The 14,623-nt window shown below is 42.0% G+C and overlaps 1 protein-coding gene across 1 annotated transcript; it reads right to left on the bottom strand.

The window, feature by feature from the left end:
- LOC128745299 (zinc finger protein-like) lies at positions 1-2,241 on the bottom strand. Its single transcript, XM_053842334.1, has 4 exons — positions 2,148-2,241; positions 529-2,080; positions 399-460; positions 1-117 (listed from the first exon to the last, which is right to left on the bottom strand). The coding sequence occupies exons 2-4, from the start codon at positions 2,058-2,060 to the stop codon at positions 26-28; spliced, it is 1,686 nt and encodes a 561-aa protein (XP_053698309.1). The 5' UTR covers positions 2,061-2,080; positions 2,148-2,241; the 3' UTR covers positions 1-25.
- Positions 2,242-14,623: the final 12,382 nt, after the last annotated feature.

Below are 14,623 nucleotides of genomic sequence, written 5' to 3'. Positions count from 1 at the left end.
GACAATTTCGACTCGGAATGACGTTCTAACCTTTGCGATGTGTCCGTTCGTGTTCTGCCCGCAATCGTCTCGTGATGAACGTCTTTTCACAGAATGTACATTTGTGAGGTTTTATACCTGAAAGAAATGTTTATTTTATAGTACTTTATTTAACGGAAAAATACTAGTGTTATAAACTGAAATATTGTCATAAAACTTTACGTAACACAAACAGCATGGATCCCGAATTTTCACAGACCTTTAGTCACATAAGATCTTTGTACTTTTTTCCAGGTACTTGAGATTTTTTTTTTTGATAAATTCAGAATGATTAGGGTATCTAGCAAAATAACGCCGAGCTCTACCAACTCGAAAATTAGCCAGGAATTCAGCATATTTGCAAACAAAAAAAAACTTACCAGTGTGTCCCATCTCATGCCGTTGACGGTTACTATGGTCCGCGAAGGACTTTTCGCAATATCTGTAACGCAAAAGCAAACTTACAAGTTAACCTAAATCCGCAAACAATATGATGATCGATTTGCTCACCTGCACTGGTACGGTCTGGCACCTGTGTGAATACGCATATGCAGCTCAAGTCTGGGCTTGAGACGGAAAGATTTCGGACAGAGTTCACACGGAAAGAGCAGTGCGCCCGAATGTATAAGCTCGTGATTTTTGAAAGCAGCCTTGCGCTGAAATCCCATTCCGCATACGGCGCACACGAATGGCTTGTCGTTCGAATGGACCAGCATATGCGCTTTCACTAAAGCCGGACTGGTAAAACACTTGAAACACTCCTCACATCGGAACGGTTTCTCCTCCCTGTGCTTTCGCTCGTGCGCAGCTAGGGCCGCACTTCCTGGCAGGTTCAATCCACAGATCGAGCACTGTTGTCCCGTTTGCCTGTACTTTCTTTTCTGATGCATCCGAAGCCCTTCCTCGTGGCTGAACCGCTTGAAGCACACTTTGCACTGGAACGGTTTTTCTTTTTTGTCCGGCAAACACGCTTCATATTTGTTCACACGATGGGCCTCATGGGCGTGAGCGATTAGTGCTTCATCGGACGAAAATGCGAGACCACAAGCCTGTGCGCAGCAAATGTGTCCTTTTCGGTAGTTTGGCTGTAGACGTATTGGAGCCAAAACCGAAGACTTCAGAAGTTCTCTGCTAGGATGATTGTGAGCGTGCTGTCGGCGTCGTTTAGCGTCGATGAAGCGACCCTGACATCGCGTGCATTCGTATACTTTAAAAGCACGAGCTTGCTTTCGGTGAACTTCAACACCTCGGGCAGTCGTGTACCTTCGGTAGCAAACCGGACAACTGTGGGATTTGGATAGATTGATCCTGGATTTATGTTTCTCACTATGAGCTTTCAGCGCTTCTTCGGAAGGAAATATCTGGAAACAAGCGCAGCACAGAAAATCGCCTTTAGTTCTCACGATAACTTTGAACAACTTTTGTTCGACTTCATCGAGAACATCATTATTCTTATTATATGTTTCTTTGTCATTAAGGTTTTTCAATATTTCTGGAGTTATTGGAGTTTCCAATTCTACTGCACTGCACTCATCTTGAACAGCAGCATCATCAAATCCGATGAATTCTCCTTCCGAATAATCATCGATCACCGAAGCTTCTAATTCTAACGTGATATTTGGTGAGCGTTCAGATTGTGCTGCATGCCAGTCCAAATATTCTTCCTGTACAACCGGATCTTTTTCGTCTATCATTTCCGTTCCCAGATCCAAAACTTCTATCTCCTGATATACGTCTTCCGCAGAGAGGCTCTCGAGCGACTCTTGTTTAATGTCGTTTTCCCGAATTCTTTTCCGTAATGCTCGATCTGTATCTCTGACCTTGCGAATGAAGCGGATAAACTGTTTCAATTCCTCCAGACAAGATCCACAAATCTGACCCGGAAGATCGCTGTGCTCCTGTATATGCACCGATGTTAGCTCGGTAATAACTGCCCCGACCGGGGAGTCATCCTCCAGGTGTGCTGCCAGCGACATGGCCAGATCTGGATTATCAATTTCTGTCATACACGCCCGACAAAGAGGCAAGCAGCTGAGTTCCATTTTGAAATTCGAATCTTCGTCTGCAGCCGAAAGCGTAAACTTTAGCTTATTATTCTCGTATTTATCTAACAGGCACTGGTTACTTACTTCCTTTTTGTTGTGCCGACGAATTTGTTAGAAGTTTGAAATCAATAAATTAATATAGATTTTGGCTCGCAGTCCTTGCAGTAGAACTATTTGGATTTTGAGTTTCTTTATTTAACTTTATAGAGCTGCAGATCGCAGATGTGATGTTATGGGTCAAGGCAGGTATACACCATCCCACTCACGCTAAAGCCCTGTAAACAGCGGGGTGCTATCCGTATCTTAACGAACGGTGTTTGACAGTCCACTTAACGAAGGGCGCTATTTCAAAAAATGCAAGAAATAGCGCCCGTCTGACAGGTAGATTTGCTGCCAACCTTTGTCGAGATGTGCTGAGATGTTGGCAACAAAAACATGGCACCCATCGCAAGCCCCTGCCTGTAAAGTAATTTGTCGACCTAGAGTGACTATATACAGAGTGGCGACAATGTCAAAATTGGAATGATAATTATCTGTCAGTGTCATTCCAATCGAGCAGACGACCTATCCAACGCGTATGCAGGAAAGAGAAAGAAAAACCTTGGAAAAACCGCATTGCATACATTTGGGATGACTTGTCGCCACTCTGTATATAGTCACTCTATGTCGACCAATACAAAAGGGCGAAAAACGTTTTGCACGGGCGAGCATACCTTTCCATTTATGTGTGTGTTATAGTTACTATATATATAGTTCGGCGGATAGAAAACCAGGCGAATTGGCATCCCTGATTTATGAAATTAAATTTGAAATTATGGTGAAATGTGCAGGTTTTTACGAAAAATAATCACTGGCGGGTGTTGAAAATGACTAGTTCTATGAAAATAAAGTGTGTTTTTTTAACATTACTCCTGCATTTTGGATTTTGAAAAGCTTTTGGCTCCGCTTTTGACGTTTATTTGGCTCCCGATTTTCTATCCGCCGAACTATATATATAGTAACTATAGTGTGTGTTGGTGCTTGAAATGAGGCAAACAGGTAGGTATCAGCTCTTTCCCAAAATGAGGCAAATATCATGTACATACACGCAAATTTCGTGTTCGCTAGTGTGGGTGCTTGAGCTGTCAGAAAGCTCTCTAACCTCACTTCTTTGACGTCTATCAGTGGTTTGTTTACATGGACTTAGAACGTGGGTTAAGATGTAAGTGAATATTGCTTAAGGCCTTAACGGCAAGTCAGAAAAGCACAAAAACTGTTATTCCGAGTAGTTTGGAGGGCGACACTGCTGGATAATACGCTTTTAAAACGTTTAACTCCAATTTATGCATTTCGCGTTCGCCTAACAAATAGTAAACAAACCACGAGTGGATGTCAAATGGGTGAATTGCGTTCATCCCGGTTCATTCGTGACGTCACCTTGCAAAACCTTATAAGGTTTTGCAAGGTGACGTCACGAATGAACGCAATTCATCCATTTGACATCCACTCGTGGTTTGTTTACTATTTGTTAGGCAAACACAATATGCATAAACTAAAGTTAAACGTTTTAAAAGCGTATTGTCCAGCAGTGTCACCCTCTAAACTACTCGGAATGGCAGTTTTTGTGCTTTTCTGACCTGCCGCAGACGCCCTCAACAATATTCACTTTAATAATTTTAACCCGCATTCTAAGTCGATGTAAACAAACCACTGATAGACGTCAAAAAAGCGAGGTTATGCTCGCCCGTGCAAAACCTTATAGACCAAATCAAGGTGACGTCATCTGGCAGATACTGGCGCCCTTGTTTACAAACAGACCGCAGAGTTCAAAAAAGTTTCAGCTGTTAAACGGCAAGTTTGTTGTTTAAACAGCATTAGGACTGAATTTAAAACGCCATTATGCCTGTAAAATGTTAAAACACACGCTATATTTGCAAGGTGACGTCACGAATGAACCGGAATGAACGCAATTCACCCATTTGACATCCACTCGTGGTTTGTTTACTATTTGTTAGGCGAACGCGTTATGCATAAATTGGAGTTAAATATTATAATTATCCAGCGTATTATCCAGCAATGTCGCCATCTAAACTACTCGGAATGGCAGTTTTTGTGTTTCCTAACTTGCCGTTGAGGCCTTAGGCAATATTCAGTTTCAACATGTTAACCCATGTTCCAAGTCCATGTAAACAAACCACTGATAGACGTCAAAGAAGTGAGGTTATGCTCGCCCGTGCAGAACCTTATAGCGAATGTAGCGAGTGTTTTAACAGTTTACAGGCATATTGGCTTTTAAATTTAGTCCTAATGCTGGTTAAACTCGGTTTAAACAACAAACTTGCCGTTTAAACAGGTGAAACTTTTTTGGACTCTGCGGTCTGGTTGTAAACAAGGGCGCCAGTATCTGCCAGATGACGTCACCTTGATTTGGTCTATAGTTTTGTTTGCATTTCGCACATTTTTGCCCTCAAGCCCTTGGCAGACAACCATGTTCTCGCCGCCAACATCTCGTGTGTGCGAAAATGAGATAGCAATTCAGCACTGCGTTTCACTCAACTGCCAGCAGTCTGATTTGGGCCCGCTGTCAAATTTTGAGCCCCGGACATGCTGTCGCTGACGTTTACTGCAGCTCGATATAGAAATGTCGATGGGGTGTTTGCCCGCCTTCTTTGACGTAAACGAAAGAAAGAGCACGGTAGTGTTGCAAGCGAAGAGTGACAGATTTGATGTATGCAGAGTTGCCAAAAAGATTGTTCGCATATTACGAATACAATTTATAGCGTCCGACATTATAGCGCGTAAAAAGCTGGATTGTTCGCAACACAATTTATAGTGTCACACATATAGATTTTGCCCAGTAAATGATCGTTATGTGCCAAACAGTTATCATTTGTGTGCATGCGAAAAATTTGCACATACTATTCATATACGCAAAATTTTTATGTGTATAATTGCACATACAGTGGACCCCCGTTCGTTTGAACGATTCCTCATGCAAACTAACGGGGTTACTTTTTAATTTGAACAACTGGTAACCCGAAATATGCTGAGACCTGTGTGAACTGGCCGCCCTGCTCTTTGTTATTGTTTTGGTGGTTTGTTTTAGCTGGCAGTTGTAAGTGCGAATATTGCATTTTCCGATCGGATTTCTATCTTAATCATTAGGAAAACGAAATGTGAAACCGATTAAACACGCTAGGTCAGTACAAACAAATCGTGTTTATATGCATTGTCTGCATAAACAAATGATGTCATGTTGAGAATGACGTTTGAACCATTTTTAATTTGCACGTCGTGCAAACCAACGGGGTTCAAATTAAAAAGTGTCCAGATTAAAAATGGTCAAACGAACGGGGGTCCACGGTACTATTCATATACGCGTATATTTTTCATGTCTATTTCTGGGAGGATTGTGTTTATATGCGGCTCATGATAATCATATGGAATTTCATATGGAAATTTACTATTAGTTATTGTAGTAGATAAGCCTGGTATTAATAGTTGGCATTCGCAAAATGTGTATGTTCGTTATATTCTTCCAGTTATAGACCTCAAGCGCATACACGCACACTGGCAGACGGCTGCCTTGCTAGATATGAAAGAGTGGAAACCCATCAAACATGATACACACTTAAACGATTCGGTAAAATTTACCGAAATCTAAACAGCTGAACGTTCGGTAAAATTTTTTATTGCACCAAACATTACTAATGATCTGTAAACGTCGATTGGCACCATCGAAATTTTTACCGAACGTTCAGCTGTTTAGATTTCGGTAAGATTTTACCGAATTCGGTGGTTTTTGTTAAGTGTGTATGTGAAAATAAATTGCGTTAGCCGTAGCTTTCGCGTTGACGGTATTGAGCGATCTCTTGTCCACTTATAGAGCTGCGCATGTGTGAGAGTCAGCGCAAGCTGGTTTTGGCTCTGGCGCTTCTTGGAAAGTGTTCTGACTTCACCCATACAATAAACGGTTGAAGCCAGCACCGTATTGCCGCCAAATATACATGGCTTGCCCGATAACTGAATATTCTCTTACGATTTTATTGTCGAGAGAACAATTGCATGATCGGAAGAGAATCGGTCTGTCTCGTTAGCTCTTTTGAGCTTTCGGGGATTCGGGTGAAAAAGAGAAGTAGCACAGAGAACAGACATCCATTCAGGAACAAATTTTTCGGGAATTCTTGGATAAAATTTCAAATTAAAATCACCTAATATGCTAGCGTCACCACCACTATAGTTTCCCAACTAAATGATTCTTTTGATTGCACACTGACAACCTTTGGCTCCTCTGGCGCTAGTATATATGGACTGTAACCGTTATGCTAGCGCCAGAAGCTAGCTGTTGTGAGTTTAGTGTAGAATTTTATGCGCCTTTAGCGACATCATCACTATAGTTTCCCAACTAATTTGACATAAGTTTTATCCAAGTGGGGACCTTTCGCTTGGATGTCTGTTCTCTGTGGAAGTAGTTCGGCTCTCAGTTAGAAGTGCAGCTAAGGGTTGCTAAAAACTAAAAACGAGACGAAGTTCATTCTGTTAGCGAAGTTGAGGTTGAATGCTGCGTTTTAGTTCGCGCTATCCGTTGTATAAACGCGTAGGAAGGAAAAAGATTGAAAATGGCTACGAAACGGTTCGACAAGCACGACAGTTATGAGCAGAATATTTTGAGTGTACAGATCGGCCGATTCTTGCAACATTTACCAGCCTACCCTTATGTGAGTTTTACAGGGGAATATACCGATTCTCAGGTATATAAAATCGAACGACTAGAACCAACTAAGTTGGTTCACAGATAAACAGACGAGACACTCGCGTTAGTTCCATCGTCCATTCAAAAACCACTTATTTTTCAAAAAAGCATGTTTCGCAACATGGCCACACCGCGGCGCTCGAGTGTTGCTTCGAGTTTTCAGTATAAAATCATACAAATGTAAGAAACCTACAGTATAATACCCTGTAAATGTGAAAAACCTACAGTATAAAACCCTACAAATGCAAGCTACTCCGCAACATGCATAACAGAGGGCGCTAGTGTGCAAGCAAAATGTGTAGGACGATGGTTTTTGAAGAATTTTCTTCTATGTGTCATGTCAGTTCGTCAGTGGATGGTTGTTTAGTATGGTGATGAATTAGAGCCGACCTATACGGAACCAGACTAAATGGGCTGGTTAATCGGAAGATAAAATTTATCGAAACAGACGAAATACGTGGATTGATTGGTGCATGCAATTGGCTGCCTACTAAAACCGACCAAATCGGAGGAGGAATTGGATGACGAAATAACCCAAGTAACAATTTCAGGCTGACTAAACGCTTTTATAGCTGATTTTATTCAACCTGCGGCTGAACTATGGTTTAGGTTTAGGCACTGTCGAACTGACATGACACATCCTTCAAAATCCTTCAAAAACCATCGTTCTACACATTTTGCTTGCACACTAGCACGCTCTGTTATGCATGTTGCGGAGTAGCTTGCATTTGAAGGTAACTGTTTGAACTGTAGGTATTTTACATTTGTATGGTTTTATACTGAAAACTCAAAGCAATACAGTGGACCCCCGTTCGTTTAAACGATTCCTCATGCAAACTAACGGGGTTAGTTTTTAATTTGAACAACTGGTAACCCTAAATATGCTGGAGCTTGTGTGAACTGACTGCCCTATTCTTTGTTATTGTTTTGGTGGTTTGATTCAGTTGGCAGTTGCAAGCAGTGAATATTTCTTTCTCCGATCAGATTTCTACCATAATCGTTGGGAAAACGCATTGTGAAGCAGATTAAACACGCTAGATTAGTACAAACAAATCGTGTTTATGTGCATTGTCTGTCTAAGCAAATGATGTCATATTGAGAATGACATTTGAACCATTTTTAATTTGCACGTCGTGCAAACCAACGGGGTTCAAATTAAAAAGTATTCAGATTAAAAACGGTCAAACGAACGGGGGTCCACGGTACTCGAGCCATGTTACGAAACATGCTTTTTTTTAAAAATAAGTGGTTTTTGAATGGACGATGGAATTAACTCGAATGTCTCGTTTGTTTGTCTGTGCTTTAACTAAATCAGACCTATTTACAGGTAGAATAATTTAAGAGTGCATGCTGTAACATAGCGTAAAAAAAGAAAATAGGCAAACTAGAGAGAGAGAGAGAGAGAGAGAGAGAGAGAGAGAGAGAGAGAGAGCATTACACGGGAGCTCCTAACCTCACTTTTTTGACAGCACTTGGTGGTTTATTTACATGGTGTTAAAGTTTGAATTGAGTTTTCTATCTTTTTCCGGCAGATAATGATAAAAACTTTTAGATTTTATTTAAGAGAAAGTGCTGTACTTGCATTTTGAAGCAACTGATGCAGTAATCCTTCACGAAATTTCAAATCGAAACCGCTGGATGTGACAAAAACATGTAAACAAACCACCAAGTGGTGTCATTTGACGGCAAAATGACGTCATCGCAAAATGATCTATATACAGAGTGGCGACAAGTCATCCCAAATGTACGCAATGCGGTTTTTCCAAGGTTTTTCTTTCTCTTTCCTGCATACGCGTTGGATAGGTCGTCTGCTCGATTGGAATGACACTGACAGATAATTATCATTCCAATTTTGACATTGTCGCCACTCTGTATGTAGTCACTCTAAGGCAAACCATCCACGGTAAAAAATCATCACGTTTATTTCAAGTGTTTTTGCATTTGCTTCAATTTGTCACGCCGCACTGCAAATTGAAGTGATTTAGCATTGATTTTCAAGAGATTTCTATTTTTTAACAAAGAGTTCTACCGTTGAAAAGTATTTAATGGAAAACACCATCTGCATGACTGTTTTCATCCATTGAAAATGAATTTTGTTTTGCAGTTCGTAAATGTCAAAGGCTTGCGAAACAAAAGTGCAACCTACAGTAGTCAGGTAAAAAACAGAAAATCAGCAGATTAAACCATGTTTTCCTTTGAAATCATTGATATTTTGGAGCGTGAGTATAGTGAATTTATCTCTGTAGTCGAAATTATTAAATTAAATATTTTTAGTTTACGGAATTGATCAGATGAAGACAGACATGAATCCCGTAGCTGCATTCTATAATATTTAGCCATCCCAGTATCGGTGATCGTGGATAACTGTTAAAATATCATTCATTATGGTAAATTATATTACACATTATATTGATATAATATAATAAATAAACTTGTTGAACAAATTAAGTTTTATCAAGCTTTTTTTTTCAATTCATTTGACAGTCCAAAAATCAAAACATATAGCACACTCGAAATTGAAGTGATTTTTTGTTGGTTTCATCGTGCTTTGTATTGACTCATTTTCAATAGATTTTCATTTCGAATTATAATGTTTGGCAAGTAGTGCTAATTCAAAGGTAAATCACTTCACTTCAACGTGATATTTTTTTACCGTGTCGAGTTCAACGATTCACTGTTCATGGAGCATTCAGGTGGCTGATATGACGTCATATTTTCATTGCTCACATGAAAAAGGCATCCGACTCAGTTGTCAGCTTGGGCCCATCTATGAAGCTGTCAGCTTGGGCCCGCTCTCCCTCGGTAGCCCAACAACAGCGTCCATTTTTTCAAAGCCCCCCACCACCCTGTTTGACGGCCGTCCATTGTGAATGACGCCTCAGACATTCTTAAAAACAGCGGGGTGCTATCAGGGGGCTGATATGACGTCACATTTTCATTGCTCACATGAAAAAGGCGGCAAACGCAAAGCGATTTCACGAAACGAATTTAACTAACCATTTTCACAGTTTCATGTATTTCGCATCAATTGCCTGCCTGGCGTTGGCTATGTGATGCTAAAACCATGGCTAAAATCAAACTAAAACTAACAAAATTTAACAATTTACACATCCGACTCGGTTGTCAGCTTGAGCCCATGTAGGAAGCTGTCAGCTTGGGCCCGCTCTATGTTGGCTACGTTTTTTTGTACAGGTTGGTATTAGAAGTGTCATTCCCGTGGTTGGTATTAGAAGTGTCATTCCCGTGGCTGCCAACCTTTGTCGAGATGTGCTGAGATGTTGGCAACAAAAACATGGCACCCATCGCAAGCCCCTGCTTAAAAAAGATCGTGTCGTGGCTGCTGGCAGCGCTGCATCGATGACAGATGTATAACGGCCAGGGGCTTGCGATGGGTGCCATGTTTTTGTTGCCAACATCTCAGCACATCTCGACAAAGGTTGGCAGCCAGGGATGCCAGATATACAGACAAATCTGTATTATACAGACTTTTCGTTTTCTGATACAGACATGTTTTTGACTACAGATTTTATACAGACATGCGATAAAAATTTCGCAAAATATAGTTTTACTTTTGTCAAGGTAAAAGTATCCAGCTTTTTACGCGCTATAATGGCGGACGCTATAAATTGTGTTCGTAATATTCGAACAATCTTTTTGACAACTCTGCATCCATCAAAACTGGGCACTCTTCTCATGTACGGCAGTGTTGCTCTTTCTTTCGTTTACGCAAAAAAGGAGAGCAATAGTTTTGTTTACATTTCGCACATTTTTGCTCTCCTTCTTTGACGTAAACAAAAGAAAGAGCACGGTAGTGTTGCAAGAGAAAAGTGCCAGATTTGATGTATGCAGAGTTGTCAAAAAGATTGTTCGCATATTACGAACACAATTTATAGCGGCCATTATTATAGCGCGTAAAAAGCTGGATACTTCGATTTTAACTCGCACTGAAACCTCAAAACAATATCTCGTAAGCGACTATCAATCCTCATAAGGAGAAAGACTTTCGTCACTGAACAAGCGCAGTGCCGATATTGCATCCGACCATCAGCTTGTTATCGCTGAAATAGGTACTCAACGACTGGAGGAGAAAGCTATAGGTATCGTTTCGATGTCCGCCGATTGGAAATCCCAAGGCGAAAAGGGTTTTTATCTAACAACTTGAATTCCGAGCCTAGGAACAGCTACCTGGTGGAAGTGTCCAAGAGTAATGGACCAGCCTCAAGAATGCCCTCATTACGACCAGTGATGAAAGTGCGCAGCGGGCGGAGAGAGTGGATTTCGGATGAAACTCCGAGAAAGATCGATGAATAGAGAAAGGCAAAAGCTGGCACAGGCGAGGGCGAACCAAAGCGACTAAGACGGCTGTCCGCTTACGATATGCCGAACTGGAGAGGGCTGTTAAACGAGTTTGTATGTGGGGCAAGAGAGCCTGGACTGATTCCCGAGTCGACGAAGGAGTTCGTTGTATTAACCGCGTCAAGTCGAAGGCGTCATTATTGGATGAAATTGAAGCAGCCATAAAATGCTATAGAGCGCCAGAAATAAAGGCGACCTAACCGAATGCTGGCGTGGCATCACATTGCTCTGTATTACTCTCAAAGTGCTCTGTTAGGTAATCCTCTACCGGATCCAGGAGAAGATCAACGCTACTCTCTGGCGGCAGCAAGCTGGATTCCACACCAGCCGATCATGTATAGACCATATCAAAACGCTCCGCATTATGTTGGAGCAAATTCGCGAATTCCAAGACTCTTCTTCTAGTGTTCGTTGGCTTCGAAAAAGCGTTTGGTCGACTCAACCACGAAAACATTTGGGGCGCACTTAGGCGTACAGGAGTTCCAGATAGTGCAAGGTTTAGCACAATGGCGTCTTGTCCGACCCTATAAGGGTTACTGCAGCGTGAGATATGGCTGCATTTTATCATCGCTTCTGTTTCTCATTGTTGGAGCAATTGACAATAGATCAAATCGAGATTTGCCTTGGGATCCTCTAACGATGGAGCAACTAAATGACCTCGTCCTAGCCGACGACCTCGCACAACGCCGAAACGATATGCGGAGCAAGTTAGAGGTTTTCTACTCTACGAGAGTTCCCAGGCAGCAGGTCTCACAGTCAATGTAGCTAAAACTAAGTCCATGGTAGTGAACACTGACAATCCCCTTAACTTCGCAGCAGCGGGACAAATTGAGCGGGCGGAAGCCTCAATATCTAGCCAGACAACGTCCGTTGGTGGTACCAAGACTGATATAGCAATACGGATCAGGAAGGCCAGAGTACACGCATAGCGATCACCAAGCTATACGGTACACAATTGAACGACGGAAGGCATGGTCACGCTGGTTTAGGTCGCCTGGGAGGAGGTGGAAAGTGAAGGCCTTTGATAAAGTTCATTGAAGCACTCAGCGCCCGTGAGCTGACCAAGGTCCTAATACAGGCATGTGATACCACTATACACAGGACGGGACAGCCAATGAACCGTCGTCGCTCGGTATACTGGTGGAGCGACACCATTGTTCAGCTCCGCTCCAGATCCACAGAGAAAGCAAGCGCAGTGGGCCCGGACCGATGCAGATGCTGAAGCTCGGGGGGTCGAACTTAGAGCGGCCAGGCTGGCGCTCAACAAGGAGGTTAGGCGTAGCAAGAAATCCTGTTTTCAGGAGCTTTGCCGCGATGCGGACACGAACCGCTGGGGTAGTGCATACCAGGTGGTGATGAAAAAGATGACGGGTGCATCCGCTCCGCAGGAAACTTGCCCCCAAAAGCTGAAAGTCATCGTGAAAGGGCTCTTCCCGCAATACGATCCAGTTTAGTGGCCTCCGACCCCGTACAGTCAATCGAATGGTGTCCTCATTTCGGTCACGAATGAGGAACTCATCGTAATTGCCAGGGGTTTAAAAACGAAGAAAGCGCCCGGTCCTGACGGGATTCCGAACGAGGCACTCAAAACGGCGATCCAAGCATATCCCGATATGTTTAGTGAGACGCTTCAGAACTGCCTAGAGGTATGCGAATTTCCAGACAAATGGAAAGTCCAAAGATTAGTACTGCTGCCGAAGCCGGGGAAACCAGCGGGTGATCACTCAGGCCAATTAGCCTATTGGACACGTTAGGCAAATAGCTAGAGTGGGTAATCTTAAACAGGTTGACGCCTGTGGCGGAGAGCGATGTCGGGCTGGCAAGTTCGCAGTTTGGCTTCCGTAAGGGGAAGTCCACCGTAGAAAGTCCGTGGTAGAGAGGGCCGAGAAGCCTATGAGACGGAAAAGACGAGGCGACAGGTATTGTGCCATAGTCACAATCGATATCAAAAACGCCTTTAACAGCGCTAGCTGTGGTGCAACCGCGCAGAGCAGAGAACCGCTCGATTGGAATCCGCAAGGACAGCGTAAAAGTGGCAGACTCATGGACTCATGGCGACGTAGCATAGTCAACGGCATCCAGGCTGTAGACGAGAACCTGTCCTGGCGATAGGCTGGCGGGTAATCGTCGGCAGTGGAGATCACTGATTTTATCTCTTTGCTCTGCCGGACCAGCGGACAAGGACACATTAATAAGTAAGTTCTATTTAGTAAATGTTTCAATGGAGTTCTCTTGCGTTTCGATATTCTTAGAGTTGGTTTTCTCAAACAAATCTGCTACTTTGCCAAAATCTGATTTTGTGCAAAAGAGCCGCATTAAAGCAAAACAACCTAATCTAATGGATTGACAGATATTGCGCACACGCTTAAAAAATTTGACCTACTCACGAAAAGTGGAACAGCTCAAAACATGCGTATATTTTACACACTATTTTGACTAGCTCTTATTCCTTTTATGAGTTCCACCGTAGAAGCTCATTAATGAGCAATATTTACTCAAAAATGAGTGCCATTTCACCCAAGTAAATTTAACTCAGCTATGAGGTCGACCTAAACTACTCAGAATTTAGAAATTGCCATTACTCAAATTTCTGGGTTGTTCCACTTTTTGTCATAGTGAGTCGGTTTTTACTCATTTTTGAGTTGAAAGTCACTGATTTCTGAGTTAATCTTATTCATTCGCGGGTTAAATTTTTTAAGCGTGCAGCGAGTGATGGGTTTTCAATGGACCACAGACTTATACAGACTTTTACAAATTATTATACAGACCTGTCAAAAAAATATCTGGCATCCCTGTTGGCAGCAAATCTACCTGTCAGACGGGCGCTATTTCTCGGGAAATTTTTCAAAGGGACTTAAGTCGCAAAATGTCAAAAAACGGTTTTTTTATGCTATGTTACTATATAACATGTTATGAAAGCACTTATTAGATTAGATTCACGAAAATCGACTCTTGAATAAGTTTAAACAATTTTGACAATATGACCGAACATCCCTACAGTTACATTTTTTACTTGCACCGCTTCGGGACGAATGTATGAAACGAATTGTCATTTGACATACGCTCTTATAATATCAGCCGAAGTAACTAAAGAAAAAAGAAATGCACCACAGTCATTTCCGTCATTTTGTGTGAACTTGTGGTTTTTATTCTGATAGCTTTATTTTACTTTTTCCTGGAGTTTTTCTAACTCACAATGATACGAACAACGAACCAAAACACAACACTGTTTACGTAAAAGCCTATAATGCAGCATAATATGCTTATGTTCAATTCGACGTTAGTAACATTCGATTGCATTGAACGATGTAAACATATTGACGATTTTGACGCATATAACATAACGGTTTTCAATCTGACACAACATTTTGACGTAAGGTAACGCACTAGTTTATAGCGTGCGTTACGCCAAGTGGAGAGTAACACGCTAGCTGTCATTATGTCTTATGATCGGGTGTATGTGTTTTTTACT

The sequence above is a fragment of the Sabethes cyaneus genome, chromosome 1, assembly GCF_943734655.1.
Source record: "Sabethes cyaneus chromosome 1, idSabCyanKW18_F2, whole genome shotgun sequence".
Lineage (NCBI taxonomy): Eukaryota > Metazoa > Arthropoda > Insecta > Diptera > Culicidae > Sabethes > Sabethes cyaneus.
Note: the sequence above shows the minus strand (reverse complement) of the source record. Positions and strands in the feature narration are given on the sequence as shown.

Bases quoted from the DNA above. Each gene is read 5' to 3' on its own strand.
- LOC128745299 (XM_053842334.1), bottom strand. From the start codon at position 2,060: ATGGAACTCAGCTGCTTGCCTCTTTGTCGGGCGTGTATGACAGAAATT. The intron at 461-528 runs GTGAGCAAATCG...TTTGCGTTACAG, and splicing joins GCCAGACCGTACCAGTGCAG to ATATTGCGAAAAGTCCTTCG. The intron at 118-398 runs GTAAGTTTTTTT...CATTTCTTTCAG, and splicing joins GCATGAGATGGGACACACTG to GTATAAAACCTCACAAATGT.